Source organism: Gallinula chloropus (assembly GCF_964237585.1).
Source record: "Gallinula chloropus genome assembly, chromosome: 3".
In the NCBI taxonomy this organism is placed as follows: domain Eukaryota; kingdom Metazoa; phylum Chordata; class Aves; order Gruiformes; family Rallidae; genus Gallinula; species Gallinula chloropus.
This window is the reverse complement of record NC_140087.1, coordinates 86276681-86293956: the sequence shown is the minus strand read 5'-3', so window position 1 is coordinate 86293956 and position 17276 is coordinate 86276681. Positions and strand designations below refer to the sequence as shown.

The window sequence follows — 17276 nt, the reverse complement described above, 5'->3', positions numbered from 1 at the left end:
AAAGTATCAGCACTTGCTGACTGAGTATTTGACATGACAAATTGCTGCTGAAAAGCTGGTACCAAAGACTCTTAATACCATTCCAAGAGCTCTCTAAAAATATTTGAAAGGGCTAAGCCAAACATATTTTTACAATACTAACTGAAAGTTAATTCAAAATGTAATCTTGCTTAGACTTCAAGTGAATGAGACATTGACTATGTTCAGTCATTTGTGAGGAAGGAAAAGAAGACAGAGTTGAAAGAATTACTGCTAGAAGAAACCTTCTGTGAGAACGCTTTGCTGAACAAGATCTGCTTCTATATTAGAAAAATAAAGTCACTTCAAAGCTAAGGTTGCATATTTGGCCCTTAAAGAGTCTGCATCTGTATCTTCAATATGCAGCATCAGTTTCAATATAGCTGCTTTAAAAATGGTTCCTAGTCAGGCTGACAGCGTGTGACCGCATTGGGAAGTTATTTCAGAGGAACTTTGCCATGCCTGTGTGGCTGCAATAGTTACCAGGGCTTGCTTTGTTCGTATGCTGTTTGAAATGGCTTTTCCTTCTAGGAATGGAAATACATAAACAGTCACCTAACATTTTAACAACATCCAAAGCTTTCAGCATAGCAATACTTGGCACTTTTTCCTCTCCTCTCTGACTGCTGAGTTTACACAAAAATCTTAAGCTCCTGGGTGTTCTCTACATGATGTAAAAAGTTGATTTTGGATTCTTAGAGGAAATTTCCATTGAAGTTTCCCATATTTATTCTTTTTGGATGAATAAAGGAACTGAACGAACTGTGATATTTTAGAAATCAAGGCAGAGAAATAGATTGTTTCTTGGTAAGTCAGCAAAAGTTGTCAGATACATGTACATGCTTTGTGCAACTGAAGAATTTTTTACTTTGGGAGTTTATTTTTAAATGACAGACTGAAAATCTGAACCAACAAATGACATAGCAGAGATTTTGAGATACTGCTCTGAATGATAGCGTGATTACCGCAATAAAACCACAACTCAACTCCATTACATTTCCAGCATAAGCTTTTAAAGCTTTTATCTGTCCAAATTCCGTCTCTGACTTACCCCCTGGAGGAGCCTTTTTCTTCCCTCATCCTCCTCAACAGCTGTGAGGAAGACCAGAGGGACTGGTCTTCTAAACTAGGTTCCTGTAACTGTGTGGTATAGGTAGGTGCACATTACAGATCTGTACTGTTTATTTCTAGAATAACACTCTTATGCATTAAACCGGTGGCTTTTAAGCTGAATATTCACAGCAAGCAATGCAATTTTGGGTTTTAATTCACAAGCAAATGCCAATTACCCAGACAAGCTTCAAACCAGTGAGTTGAGTTACACTGCAGCTGGTTCACTTGAGCAATGGCGATTAATCAGACCGTCATCTGGTCAGCCACAGATGTTTATTCTATAAAGCAAAATACTGCTTCAGGATGAAAAACATCTCACTTGAGCCACAGTATCCTTCTATAACTGCAAGCACATCATGTGAGCCCAAATAGTCTTCTAAAAGCACGTAAAGGAGTCACAGAAGATGATCTCATTTCATGATCCCAGAAGGCACCTATTTTTTAACTTTAAATTTATTGTCATTATTGCTTGTCTGAAGACATAACTTGTGAGCCAGGGCTTCAAACTTACTTCACAATGTAAAGAAATCTAACTGAACATATTAAAAAAAAAAAGAGAAGTATGTATTTAACCTGAATAATAAGACATTGCCTTGTGACTTCCAGTGTGATAAGTATGATCTACAGCAGTCGGGTACTTTTCAACTTATTGACCTTTATCTATATAAATATATATATATATATATATTTGTTTAACCATGAAATAACAAACTGTCTTCTGAGTTTTAGAAAGTGACAGCAATAAAAACATTCTGAACTAAAAACATTCAGAAAAACCCCTTCCCTTTATCAGTGAAGGCAGCATTTATACATAAGTCAGCATAAAACAGATACACACAGCTCTTAGAGGTAAGATCTTTTTTTTAAGGTATGAGAAGTTCATATCTTTTCGCTTAATCATAATATATGGGAAAAAATCTAATAAAATCCATGAGAATGTATTTACTGCACTAAATTTTCTATCTTTTCTCCTTCTGCATTTGAATGCAATGTTTATTTTTAACTTCCCTGTGAATTAAACTCACGGAGGGTGCTGTTTGAGGGGTGCTGGCATATAAAACTTAATGCTAAATGAGTCTTACCATAAAATTTCAAATTAATTGAAACTGATTGTTTTGCACAATTGATTCTGGGATCATTTAGAAAATGTCTTCCTTAGGAAAATAACAGATCTCTCTAAGACAACACAGCGGAAGTATAAGCATTTCTTAATCAGTAAAGAGTCTGTCAAAGGGAAAACACTTTACAGTCCTTTCCTGCAAGACCTTTAGTGATTACTGGTATCAGCTGGGAGATGTGCAAAGATGAGCGCAGGTAATGAGGTTGCGTGAACATAAGAGTTGAGAATTTAATATATTTTGTTTAGGAAAAAAGAAATATTTATGAGGTCCTTAATAGGCAGAAGACAACTGTACACGTTTTTCAGCCACCTTTACTTAAAGGAGTCATTGAAATACTTAACTGAAAGCAGTGAGGCAATTCATCAGGACTAAAATAAAACAGACTTTTATAAATATATGTTTCCCCAGACAGCCAGTCACGTATTTAAAGCACACATGTAGGTGGGGAAGCACCAGACAGATGAATATAGCCAAGTCTGACTTCAGTGATTCAAGAATACAACAACTGAATACCAAAAGACACATCACTTAAAACAAATTATGAAATGTCCCATGAAGCTATGGATTTTTTAAGTTAAATGATAGGAGACATAATTTACTTAGAATAGTGTAATCTGCCTTGAATTTGTTCATCTTCAATAAGGAACTCAACACTTTTTTTGAAATAAAAAATCAGATTTCATTCCAATATGATTCTGTGATTCTGTGATATGGTAAATGAAAATATACTTCTAAGAACATACAAATATGAGGATGCTCAATGAGCACTTGATTCATCAGCCCTGTGTGGAGCCAAGAATTGGACTTGATGCTCCTTTTGGGTCCCTTCCAACTCAGGATATTGTATGATCATTGTCACTGTTCAGAATAGCTGAACATATCATCAGAATGAAAGTTCATTACCCATGTGCCAGAATAACAAGCTTTTTTAAGCAAAAGAGAGGAAAATCCCTTGGAAACACAGAAAGTTAGTACAACGTTATTTACACGCACTGGTACTTCTATGCTGCAGTCATTTGCTGAGCTGAGAAAGCTCAGCTTGTTCCAAGGCCCACACAATGTATGTATTACTGCTCTCCTGCCTTGCTTTTGAAAGCCTTTTAGATCAGATTTGAAACTAAAAAGAAAACTAAAAGCAAGCTGGTAATGATATCCATTATTGATTTAAACATATCTGTAAAGTTTTAAATTCCACTCAATTCTCAATACAGGAGAGTCTAGGAGCGGCTTAGTTGCATAGTGGAGAACTCAGAAGTTCTTTCCCAGCTACCTACACGGCTGTAGCGTAATTTGTTTCAAGTTAGCTGTACAGATCCATAAACCTATTAGTGAGAGAGCAACATGAACTGGGATTTTAATCTTAATACCTAGAGGAGAGAGATTTAGGGCATCTTTCTAAATCCTCAGCAGATTTAAATTCCACCAATTTAAAAAAAAAAAAAAAGGCAAGAAGTTCAAATGTTTCCTCTCCTTGGTCCCTACCGCCCCTATCAGGTTTTTTCCCCATGTTCTGAGTGTGTTTAGGATCAGACTGAAGTTCAGGAGTCTGAAAATCCCTAAAGGGAGCTGGTGAGTTGTTTCAATTGCTGTTGAAAGCTGTGGCTCACAGGTTGCAGACTGACAACTGAACTGCTACCTAATTTAACAGAGGGGGTTTTTCCTCCAGAGATGCACCACAGGTCTGGGGAGAAAGTGAAAACTACATGTGTATGTAGGGTGCTCTGCTCCTTGTGCAACATCCTATACAGCAATAGATGTCAAAAACAAGAGGCAATGAGACCAACTTAGGCAAATACTTAATTTCCAGACATATTTAGCACTTCCTGGAAGGCAAATAAAACCACCATAGTGGTAAATACTGAGACGGGGGGAAAGGAGATGACTTCTTTTGCTAGGGGAGCGACATAAAAGCCATAGATCATTAAACAGGTTTATTCTTGAGGTTTTTCTAAACTTTTTAATGCATAACGATGTGGGAATTCTTGTTCTCTATAGTTGGCCAGATGGTCCTGACTCATTCTGTCAGTCACAAGGCCAAAATGGTATTACATTAAAAACAAAGCTTTGAAGCTGGAAGTCGTCTCCCTCAAACACCTCCCACTGAAGAATTTGTGACCCATCATTTATTCCCTTTAATCTTAGAAGCTTCTTATTTTCCATCAATGCCTTTACTGTAAGAAACCTATTTCTATTAACAGAGCTAGGCACATACAGCTCATTTATCTCCTTCTTCACCAGAAAAATTGTACAGGAGGCTCCACAGTAGTGTTCTAGAGCTCACTTGAAGGCACTGGTATACACAAGGTTCTCAAACAGCAACCATCATAAATTTCAAACCATGTGGGCTGATGTTGAAGGGGCAAAGTGAAACAGAATCACCCATCCTTCTTTCATACCACTTCCTCATCACTCTATAAATACAGATAGTGTATACAGAATAAAAGCACTCCAGTAACCAACTTATGAAACAAATTATTAACCAGTGAGACAGGCACTTTGATGATTATTGATTATTTTTAAGATGTCGGAAGGTACATATATATAATGCATCCTTAGTTTGTATACACATTCTTGGTGTGTGTATATATATATAGACATATATATGTATGTATGTATGTATGTAGCCACTAGAATATAAGTATTTATATACATAAAAGTCTAACCTATTCAGGTTGCTAAGACAAACTCTAAGACTAAGGATCCCTTCTTCTCTGGTCTTGTAGCTAGGATTCCAAAAAAAGTCAGTTAATGAGATTAAAAATATACCCATGTTTTAATACAATTACAGCAACCATTTGCCTTCTTAATGCAATACAAATTATTGTTTAACGTAGACAAAAAGTGTAGTTTGAATTATCTCAATTATAGCAGTTTTGGCGTACATTCAGCTATGCTAGAAAGCCCCTGCAGAAATCAGCCAAGAGGAAAACAAGATAAAATTACTTTTATTTGAAGTATAAACTTACATACCTTGGCCTCCGAAATGCTAAACCGTATTGTTGGCAAGCCAGTCCCACAGTGGGAGTATAAACAATAGGCATGAACCTTTCGATGTCAGAAGTCAGCACTTTATAGAAAAGCTTTTCATTTCGATCCTGAAGACTCATTAGTAGAATATATCTGTGGAGAATTACATATAATTAGACAGACATCAAGCGATCGTATGAAGTCAATTCAGAAATACAAAGGTGTTTAGATAATTAATTAAAGCTATGGTTGTTCTACAATAGCCTCTTTCTTGCTGAGTATTTAAATTCCTCCTCGTCTTCATAGCACAAATGGTTCAGACACAAAGGATAACAAACGGGTTGAGACCCAGAGAAGCTGAAACCGCCACACAATTGGCAAAGTCTACACACTCAGGAGGCTTAATCCCTCTCAGGTACAAAACACTAAGTGGCAAACAAGTATTTGATCTGCCAGAACCCAATCCATACATATCAGTTGTTCCACTTGAAATGAGACCATCGCTAAATAAAGCTGAAACAAGCTTACTTGCTTGGCCAAAAAACTTGAAACTAAAAATGTTAGCTTTTTCTGCTCTTGCCTTGACAGAAATTTCTCTTAAATCCAGACTGATACTTCAAACACGTTACCTGAACACTACAGGGCAACGTTTTAAAAAAAAATAAATGTGTGTACATACGACCTTTCATCACCGAAGCCTATGTCAGTAATGCAATCTGTAATGTTTTATCTCCCAAAGGAAAACAATTTTAGGTTGTATTTGAAGAAGTTTTATATTTGTTTAAAAAGAAAACCAATGAGAAAAAAGATCAGCGAAATAAGAATTAAAACAACCTCATACTTAGCTTGATGAACTTCTGACTACCATCATTCTAATATTCAATAAATACACTACTGGTCCAAGATCCCATCCAGTAACGCAGAGTTCAGTGCTGAGTATGACAGGTTATATGAGTCTACATGTGACTTAGGTTATACTCGTTCACACAGGTATGACTCTGGTCACTTTGTGAACACTTACTATTAAGGAACTTTATGATCTTAAACTCCACCTCTCTATTCACTGGTTTGAGCAAGGTTAACTGTTTCTCTAAAAATTTAGTTGTCTTCTATACCAATAGGCTTACATAAAAACTTTAATCTATGTAAATTCACGTGGGGTTGTTTTGGATTTTTTACAGTGGATTTATTTATTTATTTACAATGGTTTACTAATTACTAATACTCAAAAAGTGTTGAGGAAACGTATGCAACATATTTATTCCAAAAGCCTGGAGGTTTTTGTGTTTAAATACTATTCACACAAACTTTCCTTCAGCATACTCATGCATCACATGCACGAATAAAATCTTTTAGGAGGACACAAATTTGGTCAGGCAGTTAAATAAAGAATAGTTCTATTTATTTTAGTCAAGCGTAGCTTGTATATCCCTGTATATGAGGGAAGCATTTATTTTGTGATCCCCTGTATAAGCATTTAACAAGCGCTAGAAGCAAAGATAATGCCGCCGCTTTGGAAGCCGATGACTGTAATGAGGTGACCAAAGTGAGACAAAACAGCGTCCCTCCCCTTGTGTCACTAACCTAGACAGATAAAGAGCTAGAAACCCAAGAGTTGTATTCTAACCCAAGATGTATTCTAAAAACTGCGGGGCATCCTGAATCACTTATCATACACATTAGTTTTGAATGTTCTCCGAGGTTAAACTATATCCTGCACTATGTACAAATATTAATACATATTGATTTTCTTTTCTATTATTACATTTCCCTACTAAGCTTTCATTTTCCCAGTGATGCATTATGTTACAGCAGATCTTTCAATGTCCTTAGATTCTTGGACCATTTTCTTCGTTAAAACCTCTCTCCTGAGGATGGTTATCCCACATTTACCTTGAAATACAAGCTTATTCACATACAGTTGTGAATGCATGTGAAGGCATTAATTTTGTTTCCAGAGTATCTTGAAAGTCACATTAGAGAATGTAATGCATTCCCTGGCCTGCTCTACACTGGAGACTAGAAGCATGCATGCAAGCCACGTCACTATGTTTGAAGCAGTTGCCAGTGTATATATATTTTTATACATATATACACACAGATACTTTTATTTTATATATACTTTTTCTTTTTATCACTTGCATTTAAAATCGGATGTGTATATTTAAGACTTTAAAATACATTCTCATTGCCCTTTCTTTTTGCTTAGATCAAGCCTGGATTTTGAATGGCATAAAGAAATCCTTTGCAAAATAAATGAAAAGTTTAGCAAAAGGTTTCCTCAAGGGCTTCAAGTCAAAAAACTATTTGCTAAAACTCTCCCTTTTGTTTTTACTGTCTTCTAGCATTAAACCAGGGCATTATTTCAATCTTTATATTTATCATGCCACTTTTATATTCAGGAGATGCTACAGAAATTGCCAAGATAATAACCTCATATAACTTATAATACCATTTTCCAATCTTACATGCTTGGCCATATCGAAATCAGCGGTAAGGAACATTATTATAAAGTGAACAATACTTCTAAAGAAGTGAGGTTTTGAACGGAAGGCTCCTTTTCAGAGGCAGCTGTAAAAGCTCTTCCTTCTGTGCACAGTAACTTGCTCTGGGGTATCAACTTCCACAAAAATTCTATTATGGGGAAAACCAAAACGGCTTCATCCGCGACGCAGTGTTGGTTATAATGCATTAGACAACAAGTATGCATCTTGGAGCAACATCCAAGGAATCTATATATATGACTAGGAGCATGAAATAGTTTTCAGCATTGTGGTTTGTCGGGGTTTTTTTTTAAAAAAAAGGTGTATTTAAAATGCAGCATTTCATGGAATCTTTTCCTGAAGGTCACATTTAATTGAAAACATAGCAAAACCAAGAAATAAAACACTGAGAACAATCATTTGTGCTAAAAAAGGGGAGAAAAATATTATCTGTCCTCAGACAAGGAATCTTGAATGAAGATTTCAAGGAAGAGTTTCGGAGGAGGAAATCCAAGGTCTGGCAAATAAGACTGAGGGAATTGCCAAGCAATCAAATGTCAGTATGTCACTTTTCCCCTTGCCTTTACTTCACCTAAGAGCTTTTCATGCTAGTCTGCTATTACAAAGGGAATTAAATACAGTAAAGACAAAAGTATATAAACCAAATACCACCCAAAATCAAAAAGAAAACTGGTATAACTACCAGAATATCACAGATATTTTCTTAGGGTAACTGGCCCTGCTATCACTGGCATGAACTTTACAAGGCAAAATGGAATGGGGAAAAAAAAATCCCAAAGTCTGTCTGCTCTTTATTTGAAAAACATGAGAGGAAATAAAGGAAAGTGGGAGGAAACACCATTATTTTAAACCTGTGTGAGATTCTTAGCTCCATTACTTTGCATCATCAGTATCTCTCTAGAAATGCCGTAAAAGTTAGAGAGCTTTAAGAAAAACCAAAATAACGCAGTGATCTCAGGAAAAGTGATCTGATGGCACCTCTCCCAACATTCACATATCCACTAAAACATTTTACCAGCATGACTCTTTCTCCAAAGAAAGGCCCAGACAGAAAATGTGTCTGTGTCAGGGGCAACCACTCAGTGTCAATGCAGAGCAAGAAGACAGACAATTAGGAACACACAAGGGGGAAAAAAAAGATGAAATTACTTGCAGAATCCATGGCAGCCTTTCCAAATTAAGTTAGAAGAACAGAATTATTTCCTGTTATTGGCCTCCTTTTTACCAAGCATACCAGGCAATGTATTCACTGCTGTTTCACATTCATTCTCAGTATGGACTCCTGGTATTTCAGAACACAGCAATTCCACGCTGCAAGTCAGCAAAGGACTTTTCAGCCACGCCAAAACATGTCTTGCCACTGCACTATCAGCTCAGCTTTATGAATTTGCACACAGCCTCTTTCCAATCAAAACCAGGGCAAGCTACAGTCCTGCCAGTGTAAGATGCCGTCGTACACAGCATTAATGTTTCATCAGACGATACCCTTCTGTCTATGGTACTTAGTACCTTTTACTTCTGCAATATTCATACACTGCTACTTCATCTTTTGTCCATGGACACAAACCACAGGGGTATACACCCACAGGTATACACCCACTATCAAATCTCCTAGCTCTAGGAGGAAAACAACAGCTTCCCTTTATCTCTTTTCTATCGCTGCTCCCATGGGAATGAAGACTATGCCAGATAATACTGAAGAAATGTTTTATTTCTAGTATTAGTAAATTTACATTGATTAGAAGGCAAAAACCACACGCTTTTACACAAGGTTGGCCTTGTGCACCAGGGAGCACTGAGATTATTTTTTGTTGCTGTTTTTCAAGTTCCAATTAAAACAGTTAATGTCTCCTGGCATTCTCCATCACTGAAGGTATCCAAGGAGTACCTGCAGCAGGATCACAGTGACTCTTCCCTTTGAAACGGTTCGAGAGGAGTATGAGTACAGAGTTCACATGCTGCCTTGAAGGGCAGTAATTTTTCTTATTGAAAAAAATACTTCTGGGCTCACACACATGTAATGCACGTGTTCTAAGAGCAGGAACTTTACTGACATACTCCTATAAAATTTTCAGACACTTTACTTATAAACACAGCTGCAAATCACATTTTGCATGCACAAGTTTTTGTACACTCAATTCACACAAGTGTTTTTTGTCTGAAAAGGAATCCAAGATGTTGCCATTGATAATCTTCACAGGAAGTATGTTTTCTGCCTGCAAATGTTACCAAGTATTTCAATCGGTGGTCTTAAATGAGAGCCTACACACGTAACACACAAGTGATTTTATTTTCTTAAAAAACTGCAGAAACCACCACAGCAATATAAGAGGAAAACGGGGGTTTTTTCAAAGCATAGCAGACATGAAAAGTCAATTTAGGTCTGCTGGGTATTCACACAGAGCACAAATATTTCCTAAGGAAACAATTTCATTTGGGGAGGACTTGTGGATTTATATGATTTTAAGTGCTTAAGGGTCAACCTGATTTATTTTAGACAAATTTGCATTGATCCAAGATTACCCCTGAAAGCTGGTTCCTTAGCTGCATTATGAAATGGTAGAATAGCTGAGGTTGAAAGCAACCTCTGGAAATTGCCTCATCCAATCCTCAGATCAAAGCAGAACCAACTAGAGCAGGTTGCTCATTCAATCAGGCTTTGAATACCTCCAGGGATGGAGAATCCAGCCCAGCTTATCCCGCGTTATAAGTGGAACCACTCTGTTTATTCAGACTATAAGGGAAAGGAGAAGACAGAAATACATGGACCAAAAAGAATGGTGAGAAAATACCGCTGCAACATGCCACAGAATGAGACTGGGAAATAAACACAGCTTTTAAATTTCATTTTTATGCTAATTAATGAATTCTCAGTAGAATATTTTGGCTAGTGATCACGTCAGTGAGAAAAAACGCCTACCTTTTAATCATTTCAAGATCTTTCTATGAAAAGACTAACTAGTTTCTCAGCTGAAGCACATCACCAGAGCGACAACAAATTTGCACTGCAGAGCTGCACAGTACAATGAAACCTTTGTACTGAAAAAAGGCATTACACCAAAAACTGGCTTTATGGAATGAAATGGCAAGCAGGAGTCTAATGCTCATGACACATGGATCTAATAGTTTACTGTTCACGCTTCTGTTTTTAAAATGTCTGGTCACAGGAGCAAGAAACAAATTCCTTCCTTACCCAATTGATTATTTGCAAAAGAGGAAAAGCAAAAGAAACTCATAGGTGGGAAATAATTACAATGAATTTTTGTTTAATTAATAATATACAGACATATACTGCCCTCTCTGAGAGCACCACAGCACAGTTCATCTAAAGAAGATACCAGAGTCCTGAGGTTATCAATTACACGACAGGCAGTGTCCATCTTATTCTGCCTCCATAAAAACAGAGGTTATGGCAACCTTAAATTATAAAAAAGTGTTGCCACCAATTGGTAGTTTCTAAAAGCCATTTATTGCATACAGATTTCACAGAATCACAGAATTGTAGGGGTTGGAAGGGACCTCAAGAGATCATCAAGTCCAACCCCCAAACAAAACCAGGTAACGAAACCCACAACAAAGCAGGGCACAGGGGAAAAACTAAAGGAATAGTCTTCCGTTTTAGGACCATAAAGCACTTAAAAATAAAACCATTTGAGTATATATTAAATTTTAAAGTCCTCCTCAGCTTTTTTCTTTAAAAAATAATCTATATTACATAATTCCATCATATCTTGTGAAACTTATATTTTTAATGCATATGCATCTAAAAGCTTAATGACTTCGTTTCACTTGAGTTCATGTGGGTCTGATGGTCTTTGTATCATTTTGTCATTAAAATAATAAATTCATGTGAACTACTTAAAATCAGGAGTTGATTTTTGAAGAAAACATTCTAGCAAAAGTATATACTTCAGCTTAATGATTCCAAATTGTCAAGCACCACAGCTCGGAAGAAACCCACACATTTTTATGTGTACTGCCAGAACAAATGAAAAAAACCCCAGAAATATATATATATATATATAAAAGGGTCTAATGGTTTGATAACTAAGATAAAGTTTCATAGCCTAAGCTTAAGTTTCATAGCCATACTTTACCTGTCTAAGTCAGATGTCAGCCTTTCAAAATTCTTCAGAATACTATAAACTTGGGAATCTTGACCAAGAAAGCAAGGTGGCAATAATCCATGAATATTCAACTGTTGCCTCTCCTCCAAGGTAAAAGCCATGCCCTGAAAAAAAGAAAACCAGAAAATATGTTAAAGTTCCTATTAAGAAAATTCTGCAACAAAATATCGGACAGGTATAATCAGCATCAGTAAAACTATTTATTTTTAAACAGAATTAAATTATGCAATGATTTTGGAAAAAAAAATTTATTGAGTCTAAGAGAACAGACCTGTACACTGCAATAATTCCATCCCAGCACTGAATGAGTTAAGGTCTTGCAACACTGCAAGATTACTACCTGCAAAATTATTAAGTTATAGCTGAAAAAGACCGCAGCAGTGTAGTCTCAAACATTCCTTTGTTTGGCTATCTTCTAAACACAAAGCATGGATAAAGTTTGTTTTCAGCGTAAACATTATGCTTTTAATATCTGGAAATTTTTCAAGATCTTGGTTATTTCAGATGTTCACGTGAATTGTCAAGGGAAGTCTGCGGTACAATAAAGTCATCGCTACCATTTTATTGTCAAAGAGCCTCTTCCAGCACCTAGTGAAGCCAGTCAGTAGAAACATGACCACAGCAAGTTCAATGCACTTATTTTGTTTTTCAAGTTCACATTCAGTTACAGCAAGAAAAATCTGTACAGAGTTACTGGATTTCCTTATTCCATCCAGAAAAGACATCTAAAAGTAGTTAGCATGTTATGTGGACAGACACAGAAAGCTTAGCACTTAAATCCAGCTTGTGGATTAGTAGAGCCTGCCAAGTAGCTGTTTTTAATGAGGTCTGTCTGTCTAAAACATCTTCAGAAATTAGCCAAGCTATTGTAAGGAAGAGGATGCCTTTACAGCAGAAACACAGCCATGGGTTTAGCTCACTGTTGTCAAGCACTCTGACTGCTGAAGCTTTACTTTGCTGTGGTAGAGCTACAAGAAGTCGCGACTGATGGATGAGATCAGACCTTTGAACATTTTAGGGGATCAAAAGGAATGTCTGAGGAGGTTCTTCCATACAAGACCTATGAAATCCATGCATTTGTTTCAAACTACAGCCACTGCTTGGTGGCTCCACAGACATGTTACAGCTCTCCTTTACCTGACGTGTGTGTGTATAAACATACATAAACAAGTCATTAGACAGTTGCCTAATATTCTACATCTGTCATACAACTACATATGACATTTTCTTATAAAAAGTATTTGAGAAAACACCTTGGGAGAAAGGAAAGAGAGAAAAATGGCAATGTACTGTTTTTTCATTTACATTAATACTACCAAGATACTTTCAAAACCACATATATACATACACTGTTAAAATTCTTCATGCTGCCATTAGAATTAGGTGGCTCAAGAAATGACGGGGGAAGAAAACAGGCAAAGCAAAAGCACAGATACAAAAGGCTTCCTTCAGCGTGCATTTGCACTACTTCTGCCTTTACAAGAGACCAAATTCAGAGTCCTTTACACAATGCCATCACTGCCTTTTGCAACACCCTGTGAGTGACACAATGTGATAAATTCATACCAGATAGTTTGATTACATGGGTAGGTTTTTTCTTTTGCAGAAAGACTTATCTCACTGGACTTATTCTTACAGAACAAAATTACATTATAAAGTCTTCTTGTCTCTTACTATTTCGTACACCATTTTTTAATCAAAACAATTTTTAAGTGGTTATATCAGCATTGCTTGAAAAAAGATAGCAAAAAACACCCTAAGACAACCACACCATGTATCTGCCCTAAAATGCCACTAACCGAGTTGCTACCCTTAAGTGAAACAATGAACACTTTACAGACCACCAAACATTTCCAGAACATGCTTCTCCCACATACAGATATGTTGAGAAGCCAAGCTTAGTAAAGGCCAGTGACTATTTTGCCAGAGTTTTCCATGCACACAAGATTTCAAAGGTATCCAAAAGTGTACACAACTCCTATTTTTTCTTGTCCCTACCTGAATTTTCTGGCCAGATATGTGACGAGTGTCTTCAGCTGCTATCACATTTTGAAAGACCATGGAAGAAGGGAAAGTCTAGTCCTCATGAGTCTATTCAAAGTTGATCTCTCTTATCTCCAGAAGGCTATTTTTGGCTTAAAAAAAACCCACAGAGAAGCTGTTTATGTTTGCTCACACACTTCAGCATCTGTTCCAAATGGTTGTGGATGTCTCAGTGCTAATGATAAAGTGGCGATTCAATTGTCCTCTACATCCCTCCTTTCCTCTGTTTCTATTAGTCAAGTTTTCTGAAATAATAAAAATTAAAAGCATTTGTATTTGCCTTAACTTTAGGAATACAATATGGACTTTAATTACCATAGTAGGGTTTGTCCTCTTACTGGAAAATCGATTTTATTTTAAAACAGAGACATGAAAAGCTGATATAACATTCCCAGTGCCTGTTTTAAAAAATGCCTTGTCTTGGAATAGCATATTTTCCACATATTGCTAGAGCTCCTACAGTAAGTGTTAATTTCTTTTGGGCGTTACTACAGAAATACACACACCACACATCTACACCGCCTATGCTATACATGGGTTTAAAATTCTTTATTTGAATACTCTTCTTTGGCACAGATATTATGAATTTGTCAAATTTCTAAGATGGTCTGTTAGTTCCATTTTTCCCCTAAAATACTATATATGCTTAAAAGAAAATAATTGCCATTAATACATATCCCCTGATTATTTGATAAAGTAATGTAATTTTAAGCAATAAATAGATGCTATTTCATCTGTTTATAATAGGAAGAGCTCAGCTATGTAAGTTTTGTGGTTTGTGTCTAGATTTCTTGCACTGGCTCCTCAGATTTTTTTTCCAACATCAGAATTCTCATTTTTTCCTGTTTGAAGTGTAGTTTCCCAGCTATCCAGCAGAGAGGGCTCTAGGTCCAGCTTGGTTTACAGACTCCTCTCTTCCCAAGAGCCAAATTCTGTGCACACCTGGACAGTACAGAGTTCCATCATCTGAAGCGCACCTCAGCTATAACAAAAGATGCACACGGTTTTTTTTTTGCACTCTGTATTGCAAATAAATTGTCCAAGAACAACAACATGGCAATGTAAAAGCAGCACAAGGGCAAGAGACTGCAACCACAGGAGTTAACCTCTGTCTAGGTTGCTCTGAGTTATTCACTGCTTTATGCCTTCAAAAGATAACATATACATTATAGGGGTGAAAAGTATAGCTATTATTAAGACTCCCAGGTAAGAGTTTGCAGTTCTTTGAGAGCTGTGTTTCATATGCTTCTTTACGTGCTCTGATTACAGTAAAACTAACCTTGTTCTTCAGCCACCTCATTATCTTCCTTTCACACAAACCTCTCAGTGGAACTGTTGGGTTGGGGTTTTTCATTGCTTCTGTGAGACAAATGCCTGCTGGTATTTTCAATTCTAAGGAGAGCTCTCCCAGTTTGCTTTTTCAGTTTCAGTTTCAAAACTTTCAGCTCATTGCAGATACATTTAATTCTGAATTCAACTCCCCGTTTGCAATGTGAAGTTTTGTAACTGTAGCAGTGATTACTGCACACTGCTCAGTATTCTTTCATTGTTTAATCCCTGTTTATCAACTCAGCTTAACTAGATGTCCTCTGCACAGCCTCCCTCTTTTCCTCCAGTACCCCTCAACTACAGGTTGCTTCGGTGCAATAACACATACACCAATTCCCCCATTCAGCTGTAGTACTGAAAGCCATGAAACAGAATATACAGCACTCTGTCATCTTGTATCAGATAGCTTTTTGCACTGGCTTTTGGCTGAATTCTCAAGCAGCGCTTGAGAAGACGGAGAGCACATTCAAAATATTTCAAGAGCTGTCTCAGCCTCTGCTCAAAGTCAGCAGAAACAAGGCCCATCTCTTAGACTGCATCAACATAGTTATTGTTCAGATAGCTTATCTGAAGCTTATCTAATTGCGAAGCTGATTTTAACTTCTCAAGAAAGCACTAAAGCAATGTGTGCCTCCCTGTCTATGTGCTACTTAGATTCAAGTTCACTAAAGGGTAGCCAGAACCATCTCCAAACAGCATTCATTGCAGGGATCCTCCTTCAGTTTCTTTCAAGAAACTTTTTTTCTTTTGTTCTTGTAGGCCAAAATTTCCATTTTTAGAAACTCCTACTCACTTAGAAGAAAAGCTTATTTCCTTCTGTTGGCCCCGCTGCAGGTATGACATGAAGGTTTAACATGTTAGTTTAACAGAATGCAGGAGGCTGGATTAGAAGAGGAAACCATGTCCATATCCAAGGTAATCTGACTCAGTGAATCTTTCCTCAGTCTCTGGTAGGAGAAGAACAAGGCCCATAAGAGTTCAGCTCATCCCTTAAACTCAGGAGACAACCATAAGCAACAACATCCAAACTCAAGTACCCACATGTATAGTTGAGCTGACCGGATCTGTGGTGGGGTGGAGGAAGAAATGAAGTATATCTACAAGTACTGTCTATTCTGCAAGAAAGGCATTTCTGGATTGCTGATCTAAGAAACTACTAGAGAAAAATCAGTCTCTAAAATATTTTGGAGACAGACAAATAGGTTCATCGTTGTCTCAGAGTCCATCAAACAGTAAAAAGCTCTCCATTTGAAAACCCATTCTGTGTAAATCATAAAAGCACAATGATTGCACTTTTACAATTGCTGCAATTTCAACAATATAATGAAAGAACAACCCAAGTCTGATGGACTCAGATACGTACAAGATCTGCTGCTATGGCTGGGAGGAGAACTGGCTCTATGCCACCTCTTGCAGCCTCCTTCTGCAGCAATTGGCAATCCTGAGCAGAGCAGAAGAGGTCAGGGAGCACTTTGTCAGACAAAGCTCTGAGAAAATCCCACAGCTGCCTGAAATACAAGTCTGCTCAAGATCTGAATCAATTCTTTGAACAAATGGCCTTACAGAACCCTGCAATTCCATATTCTTTAAAAAAAAAAAAAGACCAAAAATGGTCTCATGTCTGCAGAAGGGTTTTTTCTCCCAAGATGTCCCAAATGAAAACTCAGAGGCATCACTACTAGTTGCCAATCGCAAATCATCCCATGCTGCTCACACCTTTTTATGCAAAAGATTGTCTCCAGGAGAAATTCAACTGCAGAATGAGGTGCAATCCTTCGGAAAACATGATCTTTGGTATGTGTGACTGATAGCACTGTATGGCAGGCAGGTTGGAACTAGATGGTTGTTGAGGTCCCTTCCAACCCAAACCAGTCTGTGACTCTGTGATTCTATATTCACAGCCCAATTCTAAGTGCATAGGATTTTCAAAAGCAAACTTAAAAAGTCAACATGAGAAAGTGAAACAAGAGTCAAAACCAGCTTCCAACAAGTAAAGCATGAACAAATACAGTAGCTAATAAACACACCCAGGGACTTATGACTCAATAGAAATG

General features: G+C 37.1%; 1 protein-coding gene across 1 annotated transcript in view; it reads right to left on the bottom strand.

The window, feature by feature from the left end:
• ME1 (malic enzyme 1) overlaps positions 1-17276 on the bottom strand; it is a gene marked incomplete at its 5' end in the record, with an annotated part of 157869 nt that overhangs the window by 109304 nt on the left and 31289 nt on the right. Inside the window, 2 exons of the mRNA XM_084261321.1 lie at positions 5223-5372; positions 11821-11954. Of these exons, the coding sequence (XP_084117447.1) occupies positions 5223-5372; positions 11821-11954 (284 nt within the window). The remainder of the gene's footprint in view (positions 1-5222; positions 5373-11820; positions 11955-17276) is intronic.